Raw genomic sequence first — 10269 nt, forward strand, 5'->3', positions numbered from 1 at the left:
GCGTCCCTCTCACTGGATTGTGTAGCTTTTCTCCTGTGAGCAGGGCACCCTACCCTTACTGATTTCCTCCCCCAGTACTCTTTGCCTTTCTTCTTTCCGGAGGATCATTTGTCACCCACCCCCTCAGGGCTTGGCAGGGAGGGGTCTGAGAGTGACCAGGGCCCCCTTTAGGTGATTTTTCTGTAATCTCTGACTTCTGTCCTGCAGCTGGTGAACAGGAAGCAGGAACAGCAGGGCACGGCCCGGGCCCTGTGGTTCTGGGCCTTCTCCCTACAAGCAAAGGTAATGGGGTCTCTTCATCCTTCTGCCCCTGCTCCTCCCAGGAAAGGACCATGCCTCAGTGGAGGGCAGGGTGGGCACAGCCCCTGGGGGAGCCTAAACAGGGAGAGCTGGGCCTCACCTCCTCCTCTCCCTGGAGGTGTGGGCCTCGTGGCTGGGCTTTGTGCTGGAAAGGAGGAGAAAGAAGGCGCGGCTGGAGCGGGCGGTGCAGGCCTACCACCAGGAGCTCCTCCAGGATGGCGTCACGCGCCTCCTGCGGTTTGCAGCTGGCACAAAGGCCTTCCGGCAGCAGATGCATGCCCAGCAGCAAGTGCAGGTAGGCCTGGGAGCCCCACCTTCTCATGGGGAGTGGGCAGGACATGGCATGATCTGACAGTGGGTGTTGCAGGCAGCTCACAGTCTCCACCGTGCAGTCCGTCGCTGTGCCATGCTCTGGAAGCAGAAGGTGCTGGGGGCAGGCAAGGAGCCTCAGCCCCCTACATCCACCGTCCTTAGCAGGAGAGTGACGTTTGAGGTTCCCCTTCCCGACCATGTCATTGCTGCAGCTGGGGATGCCACCCTGGAGACCAAGAGACTACGAGCTCCTTGGCCTCACGGGGCTCTCGGCAGCCTGGCCCTGGATGCCGGGGACCCCCAACTCCTGGAGCTGTGAGTAGCCCATCTCTTACTTCCACTCAGGACAAAAGCTTGGATTAAATAGGAGGGAGGACCCTGAGAGTCACTGCTGAGATGCTGGGCTCTGTCCCTCCCAGGTGCTGGGAGAGAATGTACTTAGCAAGAGGAATAGCTGTAGGGCAGCCCTCCTGCCCCCAGGCCTGCCAGTGTCCCACTTCTCCCCTTAAAGCCAGGAAATGGGCTCCCTCTTGGAAACCTCACTTTTTGTGCCCTAGCCCCATCCCCACACACCATGCTGATGTAGCTGTTGGCTTTCAGGGTGACCAGTGCTTCCTGAGCCAGGAAGAAAGGTTGCCGGCGGGGAGAGGCAGCATCCTGGGCCTTGGCCCTGCTCCACTTGCCTTACCCCCAACTCCTGACCCTGATAAGCCTGCTCCCTCATGACATGGGACCAGCACCTGCATTGCCTGGGTTACTGTAGAGGTTAAATGAGAGGACATGGGTGAGGCACCTGTGGCATCAAGCTCGCTTCCTTGGAATTGCTCGAAGTTCCATGTGGCCCAGGCCCACCCTAACTCACCTGCTGACCTTGGGCAAGAACCTCTCCTTTGGCCTTTAGTTTCCCTATAGGATTGGAGGGGCTGGACTAGGTGACCCCGCTACCCCACAGATGTCTCAGGCCCCTGGCAGCCCCTGAGCAGCCTGGAGGAACAAGCCCACATTTCTTCCCAGCAATGCTGTGCGCTTAGCAAGGAAGCAGCCGCGACGCCCAGACTTCCTGCTGGAGCCCTTACAGAGCCAGAGGCCCTTGCGGTATGGCACCCTGCGGGGCAGGAGTAGGTCATGTGATCCTGGGCTAACTCCTATCCAGGGCCTGTGACTTGGGGTCTGAGGGTGGGTGGCCCCCTTTCCTTCCTGCTCAGGATACTGCAGCTTGACCAGCTTCTGCCTTCCCTCTGCTCAGGCCTGAGGTGCTGAGGGAGCAAGACCTTGGCATGGCTCAGCCAGCAGGCCCTTCCCTGACAAGGCCCTTCCTGGCAAAGGCCCAGAAAACACTGATCCCAAGCAGCCCTCTGCCCCAGCCTGGTGCTCTGCCCAGTCGCCCTGGCCTGAAGTTACCCCCCACAGCAAGTACAGGCCTGGAGCTGCTGCCGCCTTCCTCCTTCATGTTGCGTGGGGTGGATGCACCCACCAGAGTAAGTCCTCCCTGGTCACCTGGGGTCCCATTTTCTCATCTGGACTTTGGTGCTGTAGCCAAAGGTATACTTATTGCCTCTGGGATACTCCTGGCTCTGGAAGATGCAGGGAGGCCACTCATTCATTCACCAAGTGTAGGTGCCAGTGTCCTAGGGACACAGTAGTGAACGCCTGCGAGACTTCTTGCTCATGAGGTTATATATATCTTTGTGAGGATCCCCACTCAGATAGAGGCTGCAGATGATGCAGGGCCATGCAGGCCCTGGTCAGTTTGGATTTTAATGAGTAGGAAGTAGGGGAAGATGGTGGCTGCTGTGATCTGATGACACTGCAGAAGGTGCTAGTGGCCGCAGACTTGGCAGGACTGACTTTGAGGGGTTTGGTAAAGGTGAAAGAAGGAATCTGGTTTGGCTCCCGGGTGTCTGGCTTGGATAACTCAGGGAATGAGTTCTACTGAAAGAGGGAAAATGGGGTGAGGCCCCTCTTGGGGAGAAGCATGAAGAGTGTTTTTGAACCTGTCAAATTTTGAGATAAAGCAACAGGATTGAAGCTGGCCTTCAGGGAAGGAGTCGGGACTAGAGATCAAAACTGAGAATCGTAGTATAGATTGATGGTAAAGCCCCAGAAGCCAATATAGGTCACCTGGGAGGAGTGGGTGACATTGAAGTTGAGGACTCGGCATGGAGGAGAGAGCACGAGCTCTCAGTGATGGAGGCGACAGCAGCGGTATTGGGCCACCCCAAGGAGCTGGTGCCTGAAGAGAGCTGTGGGAAGGGTGAGAGGGTGAGGGGTCATAGGAGAAAGGACACTGTCGTCACCAGGAGGGAATGGAGGAGGGTTGTAGGTGGGTGATTGGATAAGAACAGTTGCCTCTACTTTTCTCACTGAAAGGCAAGGTCACAGCTCAGTTGAGGCATGAGTGAAAGGTCAGTAAGGCTTGAAGCTGATGCTTGGGGCAGTGCTGAGGCAGGCTCTAAGGAAGGGGTAAGACAGGACTGCAAAGGCCTGGTTGCTTGTGAGACTTTCTCCATTGGTGTTGAGTCATAAAAGGCAGAGCCAGGCCTCCGAGGGAGCTGGCTGTGGGGAAGCCCAGTTCCTGGGCCCTCCCCTAACCTCCCCCTGCAGTGGGCGGCCTTGGCTTTTTCCACTCCCCTGCTCAGTGTCCATCCTTCCTTTACAGGCTTCAGCACAGCCGACCTCCCCTGGACTTACACCCCAGGCCCTTCCACCCCTAGCCAGTGTCCCCAGTCCCCATCTGCTCCTTCCTGGGGACTTCACAGGCACCCAGCCTGGCTCTGAAACCAGAGGTGTGTACCTGAGGCCTGTCAGCGCAGCAAGTACTCGGGCTACTCCTGGCACCTGGGCTCCCTCAGTTCAGCCTGGGCCCAGCCAAGAGGGTGGTCAAGACCAAGTTTACTCTCTTGTTGCCATGGGCCACACTGACCTGGAGGCTGAGCTTGAGGACATCCAGCGGCAACTGCAGGACTACCAGACCATGAAGCAGAACCTCTGGTAAGAACCGGAAACACCCCTGCTATCCACCCACACTGTGCACTGCCAGTCCCCCATATACCTCTCAGTCCTGCTCAGGAAGGCCAGGTTGGCCTTACCTGTGGGACAGAGGACAAAGCTGGCAAGTGGTCTACCCAGTGATTGTGACATGGGACAAAAAGGGCCCAGGAAGACAGGCCTGGGCCCCAGCTGCACACAGTGAATTGCCATGTCTTGCCTGTGGTTTGGGTCTGTAGCACGGGTCCTCCCGGCTGGGGACTCTCACCATGAGTAGCAACCTTAGAGGGACAGGGAGGGTTTCTGCCTGGGCTCACCAAAGTTGCAGTCTGCTGGAAGGTGGAGGCTGGAAGAGGTGCTCTCCTCCCTCCACCCAAATCAGAAGTAGCTGTGTGTTTTTCCCCAAGCCTCCACCAAGGGCCCAGCCAGGCAGACAGCAGGTGTCTCACTTCCTCAGGTCCTACCAGCGGCAAGCGAGTAGCTTGCGCCGGTGGCTGGAGCTGAGCCGGGAGGAACCCAAGTCTGAGGACCAGGAAGCAGAGCTGCAGGTGCAAGAACAACTGCAAGAGGTGAGGCCCCAGGCGGTCCTGGGATGGGCTCTGGCTGTGCTGCCTCTCAGCTCGGCCTGTCCCTTCCTGGCCCCCAGGTGGAACTACAGATCCAGCAGCTGGCTGCAGAGCTCCAGGCCCGGCGCCAGCCTATCAGTGCCTGCAGTGCCCGTGTCCAGGCCCTGCGGCAGGCTCTGTGCTAGAGCCATCGCCCCAGGGAGGCCTCAGCCCACCTCCAGGAACAGACTACAAAGCTAAAATGTTTTATTTTTTTATTTCAAAATGTTGCAATTAAATGAATTACTGTTCAGAAGTCTCCCACTTTTCATACAAAAATACTGTGCTACTGATACAGTTGAAAAAGTTCAAATGGCTTCTCCTGCAGGAGAAATTCACAGAGTCCCCAGGAGACGTGAACCTGGCCTTGTCCCCATCATCAGTGGCTTCCTAAGGCCTACACACCTGGGGACAGGTTTTCTAGGCACTGACCCTGCCTCCCCACCCAACCCAATATACCAAGGGTCCTCTGCCACCAACAGAAGCCCCTGAATCAATAGCAGCAACTTTCCCATATTTAACATAGGTCTAGATCTGGGGGAGGGGATATAAGCTCTCCCTGGCCTAGCTCAGCCACCACTGTGCCTGTCTCATTCAAATGGATTCAGTAATCGGTCTTGCCTGCCGAAAAGAACTTGCCAGCTCCAGGTCACTCTCATCAGGGTCTGCAATGTGCCTCACCATTAGTCACCATCCTCAGAAGACGCTGGCAGTTGGGTGATACATTCAGCCACAAGAGTGAAGACAGCTTTTCCCCATGAGTAGGGTGGAGTGAATTTGGGAACAGAAAGTGGTTGCATTAAAGGCCCTGCTTTGGGACAGGCCCACAGTCAGTGCCAGGAGGCACCCCATGCAGGGTAGACCAAAAGCAGTTATGGGAGGAGCAGCAAGAAGGTACATTACCACTTACCGTCTTAAACGGAAACCAGACCAACTGAATGCTTAGCCAGGAGACGTAGGGTCTCCAGTTTATACAACAGAGGTTAAAACCTCCAAAAGGGAATTTGAGATCATCCTGGCACTTAACTTTCTCTTTAGGGTGGGAAGAGGGGATGCAGTAGGTCTAGGGTAGAGTAAGGGCTCTGACTTCCTCATCTGCACCTCTGGGATAGCAGGAACAGAAGTCACCCAGGTCCTGCCTGGTCAGACCCCATGGCCCCGAGAGTCCCCTCTCTGGATAGCCACGGAGGTTCTCCTCAAAGAGACCCCCCTGTTTCTGTTTGGAAAAAATCCCTCTAGCTGAAGCCAGGAAAGTTGCTCTAGAGGGAGCCCAGAGCCTCTCCAAATCGGATTTTCTGTCCCGCTTTCAGCTTGAAGTCGAAGTCCTTGGGGGCCTCGAAGATAAGCACGATGGTGGAACCCAGGTTGAACTCGCCCAGGTGCTCGCCCTTGCGCATGGGGATGCCCTCCTTGTTGGCGTGCGTCACGAAGCTGAAGTCGTTGTAGGAGCCCTTGCTATACTCTGGGCTGTTTGTGTGCAGATCCTGGGGGAGGCCAGGCACACAGCATGTCAGACCTTCTCCCTGGACCTTGAACAAACCTCTGCTGCCTGTCCCAAACTCAGCTTGGAAAGGGAGGTGGGGACAGCAATTCAGCCCATAGGCTAGGTCTAACCAGATAATCCCGGACACCAGCTATGAACTGGGCCACTCAGGGACATGGAGGAAGCAGGTCTCTGTTCTCCAGCATGAATGGTGCTGCCAGACCAGCACCCAGGGTGGGCAAGGGGCAGTCACAAACCGACACCAAGAAAGGCAGTGCTGTGGGCGGTGACCACCGCCTCACACACTGGGCCTCCAATCAGCACGCCCCACCCAAGATCAATATTCCCCTTTGGTTCCCAGCAGAAGCAAAGTGCCAGGCTGGAAGGTTAAGTCCTTCCCTCTCCAGCCACCTCCAGAAGGGCAAGTAGCAGCAAGTATGTGTGGAGGGGCCCAGAGCAGGAGCTCAGGGCCCAGTCCTTCCTAGAAATTAGTCATGATGGACCTGGCTGCACAGGAGACAGGGCAGGGGGACCCCAAGTGGCCCAGCCGTTGGGCTTCAGCAGGGTCTGAGCTCTGCTTACCCGATCGAAGTAGATGCGGATGGAGCCCACATTGGTGGCCCCCACGGCTGTCAGCGAAAAGAAGCCATGTTTCCAGTCCCCAGTCAGGACTACCCGCTCATTGTGGCAGAAGAGCTCTTTGATCCAACGGGCCATGCCGGGATTCACAGACATCAGGGAGCCTGTAAAACAGGGACACTGTTACTCTCCACCCAACGGAAGGACCAGCTACCCAGAGCCCAGCGTCACCCTCATGTCATTTCAAATACAGAGTGGGCTGGACCCTCATTTCCCACTCTTGGCCAGACTAAAGCAGTCACCTCCCAGCTTTAGCACCCCAAATCTGCAGCCTGGATCTTTTGACACCTAGAAGCTGAGGACATTCGTCTGGGGCTCACAGGAGTAGCTCTTGGCCATGTGCCAGCCCTGGCTTACCTGGGAAGTGACGCCGGTGGGACACAGTCCAGTCTGTAGGGGAGTGGAAGCAGTGGTAGTCCCCAGGGGCCAGGTAGATGACGCAGTGGTAGAGCTCGTTTCCTTCTCGGGTGACCAGCTGGTTCTTAAAGGAGCTGCAGGAGGTGTCTGGAGGGGGCAGACACAAGGGCCAGGTTCTCAGACAAGCACCTGACACAGGGCCTGTGTGCAATCTAGACACAGGGAGGCCCCGAAGCTCTGGGCAGAGTGATTCCAGGCCCAGGGCCAGCTCTCAAGTTCAACAGCCTTCCCAGCATCCCTCCGCAACCCACTCCCAGCCTTCACCCTCTGACCTCCAGCCCTGCCACAACTTGCAGGACCATCTGGCTGCGAGCAGGCCAGGACCCACCTGGTGAGAAAGGCAGGTCCCCTGCAGAGGTACGTGGGCCCAGAAACGACTCCAGTGAGTAGGTGACCCCCTTCACCTGCTCTACCTCACAGTTCTTCACCTGCCCAAAGTTGAGGATTTTCCCATCTGATGGGCTGATCTGGAAGACAAGGAGAGGCTTGCTGCCGGGGAGGGGACACAAGAAGGGAAGGGGACACAAGGCAGGGCCTGCTCCTCCCTGGGAGGTACGCCCCTCCTAGGCTGCCCTTGGAGGCTGCTGGGACTGGTTCCCAAAGGCACAGGCAAGATCACGTTTCTGGAGGGAGGAGTGGAAGGCAGGGTCGAGGCTCACCACGCTATGCAGGCCACACACGGGTCGGGCCTGCGGCTTCAATTTGCGACGGAAGAACTCGCTGAGGTTGCGGTAGTGGTGCAGGTCCTCCACGGCAGCCTCCTTCATGTTCACCCCAAAGGTCCAGATGTACAGGCTGTAGACGGGCCCGCGTAGCCAGTGGGGCAGCTCCACCTGGTTGAGGCGGCCCCAGGCCCGTGACAGCAAGCGTGTTGGCACCGATTTGTACAGGGCCACCTGCAGGCCACAGGCAGGCAGATGAGTCAACCACACTTCAAGTCCACTGTCCCCCCACAGCTGCCTCCCACCATGGAGGTCACCTCCAGAGGCCTGGGCACCCCACTGTAGCTTTGTGGTGTGGTTGTTTCTCACTAGGAACCAGACTGAGGCTGCCAAATAGTCTCACAAACTTGAGTACTGGCTGAGACTGTGACATAGTAACTTACAACTCAGGTGTTTCAGTTATTTTATACAGAAGTGAACAGCAGCCACCGTAGTCCCTAGATAAAGACTGCCCAGCACAGCCTTACTTCTTGAAGCAGGGGAGGGAGTGTAAATGGATCTGATACCATCACAGACAGGCTGTGGCAGGAGGCAGTGCTGCCTGTGTCCCAGACCACGGAAAGGAGCAGGAGCGCCCCGGGCACACGGGAAAGTCTACAGCCCAAAGTGCATATCCTCGTCCTAACAGGAAGCAGGAAAACACACCTCCTCCTCCCAAAGTCAGAGACTTTGGCATCACACAGATTCACTGTATCACCGTCACCAGGGCCAGATTCAGGGCCTGGATATGCCCTGTAGAGCCCTGCCTGGCACTCGAGGTGTTCTATAACGGGCCAGTCCACAAAGCTGTCTGCACCTGGGCTCCTCCCTGGAGACACAGGGAATTGGCCCCCTCAGCCAAGCTCTGAGGGCCAGGAGACTCTTCCAGGTGCTGCTGGTGCAATGGGACCTGCATCTAATTGGCAGCTGCTGCTTGTCTGAACACAACCAAATCCCCAAGGTGTAGAAGTAATTTCATTCCACCTTAAACACCTCGAGGAAGTATCCCAGAGCTCCTCCCAGATGACACCTGTCCACTGGAGCAGCCAAGGCTGCTGTGCAACCCTAGGTCTAATTAGCCAAGGGCCCCTCATGTACCCTTGTCCTTTCAAGCCCTCACAACATCCACCTGGGCTCTCCAAGGACCCAGGAGCAAGGTTTTCTCCTTGGGGTCAGCCTGTCCTCCAGAGGACAGCCTGGGGCTCCCAGGTCCCCAAAGGTATCCCCATCCTACAGGGCTCAAACAGGCTCTAGGCTTCCCAAACCACCCTCTGGCATCCAGGAATTAATGTGGATTCTCAAAATCACCTCTAAGGAAATCAAACACCATTTCTGAATGCCTAATGTGGGTTCCCTCCAGAAGCACAGCCCCCAAATGGCGCGAATGCAGACAGAGAGCAGGCAATGAACAGTGAGCCCTCAGTCACCTTCCTGCCACCCACACGGCCACCAACCAGCCCGGCCCTCTCAACCATATTGCCTTTCGACATGATCCTACCAGAGGGCTCAGCCCCCACAGCCATCACCTCTAATCTGACAACTGTCTCCTGGGTCTCAACCTTGGGCTGCCTGAGGGTGGGCCAGGTCAGCAGCCTGTGCACACTTACCCTGCTCACGGGCCTCCATCCCACCCGGCTGAGCGGTCTGAGGGCACCGAAGGGCAGGAGGTAGTAGAGGACCATCAGGGGCCAGGAGCGCAGCTTCAGGGCAGGTCTGGACATGCAGCTCAGCTGTCCCAACCTCCGCCTCAGGGCCAGCTGGGGGAAGTGCAACCTGCAGGGCACATGTCCGTCCATGCCCAGGGTCAGTGGCCAGGGACTGGGAGCCCCCTCCCCACCCTCAGCAAACTCACTTCTCGATGGAGTCTGTTAGCATTGGCCACGCCCCTCATCCCAACCCCATTCTGAGTTAGAAGCATGGCTGCCTCTGGTCAGCAGACTCACTTCCCAGTCTCCCACCTGCCTGCCAGCTGAGGGGAACATGGGACATCGGCAATGGAGACACAGAGGGTTGGACCCAGCTCCTAACTTCTGAGAGAGAGCAGCTTCTGAACATGGGAGGGGCCCCAGCAAGGTCCTTCAAGGCTAAGCACCACCTGGGCCTAGCACAGGGTCAACAGGTAAGACAGGTGCAGAGCCAGCTTCATAGCCCCCACCCTCCTGGGGTGCCAAGAACATTCTGATCTCCCAGAGTTCCTACCGGCGTAGCAGCACATGGCAGTGGGGAAGCAAATGCTACCACCCAACTGTAGGATCTGGGGAAATCTCTTTACAGCTCCAGGCATCTTATTTCCTCATCTGATAAATTAAGTGGTTGGGCCCGACAAGATCACAAAGGAAAAAACACACACACATATCCCTGGCAGCTACTGCTCCATTCATCTGCATTAGCAGTCTGTTAGGGTCTCTAAAAACGACCCAGAGATTGGTAGGGGTAACCTGCCCGCACCCTCAGGCCTTGCAGGTCTGCTGGGGCTACAACCTGACCTAGGGCCCTCCTTTCGGCAAAGGTGGGTGGGCCTTTCCTCAAGTTGTACTAGCCCAAACCTAGTACAATCAGCACAAGCTCAACCTTTCTACCAGAACTCTGACCTCCTAAGGCATATCAGTGAGGCCCAAGTCCCCTTTGTCACATGCCTAAGCACTAGAAAATGCTCCAGAGACCCCAGTGTAGCCAGCAGGAGACCACACTGCCACCCACTATAAGAATGCCCCAGGCCTCAGTTTCCTCATCTGCAAAAAGACTGCATTCAACCGGATAATCTAAGGCTCCCATCTGTGCCTGTGCATGCTCGGAGAAGCTGTGTTCTCTGCCCCTACCTGCT

At 56.9% G+C, this 10269-nt stretch overlaps 2 protein-coding genes across 10 annotated transcripts in view; one reads left to right on the forward strand and one right to left on the reverse strand.

The window, feature by feature from the left end:
• The window catches only part of SFI1 (SFI1 centrin binding protein), a 67377-nt gene extending 62919 nt beyond the window's left edge, over positions 1–4458 (forward strand). Inside the window, 8 exon segments of the mRNA XM_025047744.1 lie at positions 208–282; positions 419–595; positions 668–927; positions 1627–1707; positions 1859–2090; positions 3272–3603; positions 4058–4169; positions 4247–4458. Coding sequence (XP_024903512.1) covers positions 208–282; positions 419–595; positions 668–927; positions 1627–1707; positions 1859–2090; positions 3272–3603; positions 4058–4169; positions 4247–4351 — 1374 coding nt within the window. The 3' untranslated portion in view covers positions 4352–4458.
• Positions 4404–10269, reverse strand: part of PISD (phosphatidylserine decarboxylase) — a 36547-nt gene continuing 30681 nt past the window's right edge. For 5 of the 9 annotated variants that reach the window (XM_006904938.3, XM_025047752.1, XM_025047765.1 and 2 more), the window contains 6 exons: positions 9053–9218; positions 7404–7640; positions 7073–7211; positions 6685–6831; positions 6271–6431; positions 4404–5689 (listed from right to left, as the gene is read on the reverse strand). In XM_006904938.3, the coding sequence (XP_006905000.2) occupies positions 5465–5689; positions 6271–6431; positions 6685–6831; positions 7073–7211; positions 7404–7640; positions 9053–9218 (1075 nt within the window). In that variant the 3' untranslated portion in view covers positions 4404–5464. The remainder of the gene's footprint in view (positions 5690–6270; positions 6432–6684; positions 6832–7072; positions 7212–7403; positions 7641–9052; positions 9219–10269) is intronic. The other 4 variants (XM_025047756.1, XM_015590813.2, XM_015590805.2 and 1 more) reach the window with 3 other exon arrangements.

Source organism: Pteropus alecto, unplaced genomic scaffold (assembly GCF_000325575.1).
Source record: "Pteropus alecto unplaced genomic scaffold, ASM32557v1 scaffold190, whole genome shotgun sequence".
NCBI lineage: Eukaryota > Metazoa > Chordata > Mammalia > Chiroptera > Pteropodidae > Pteropus > Pteropus alecto.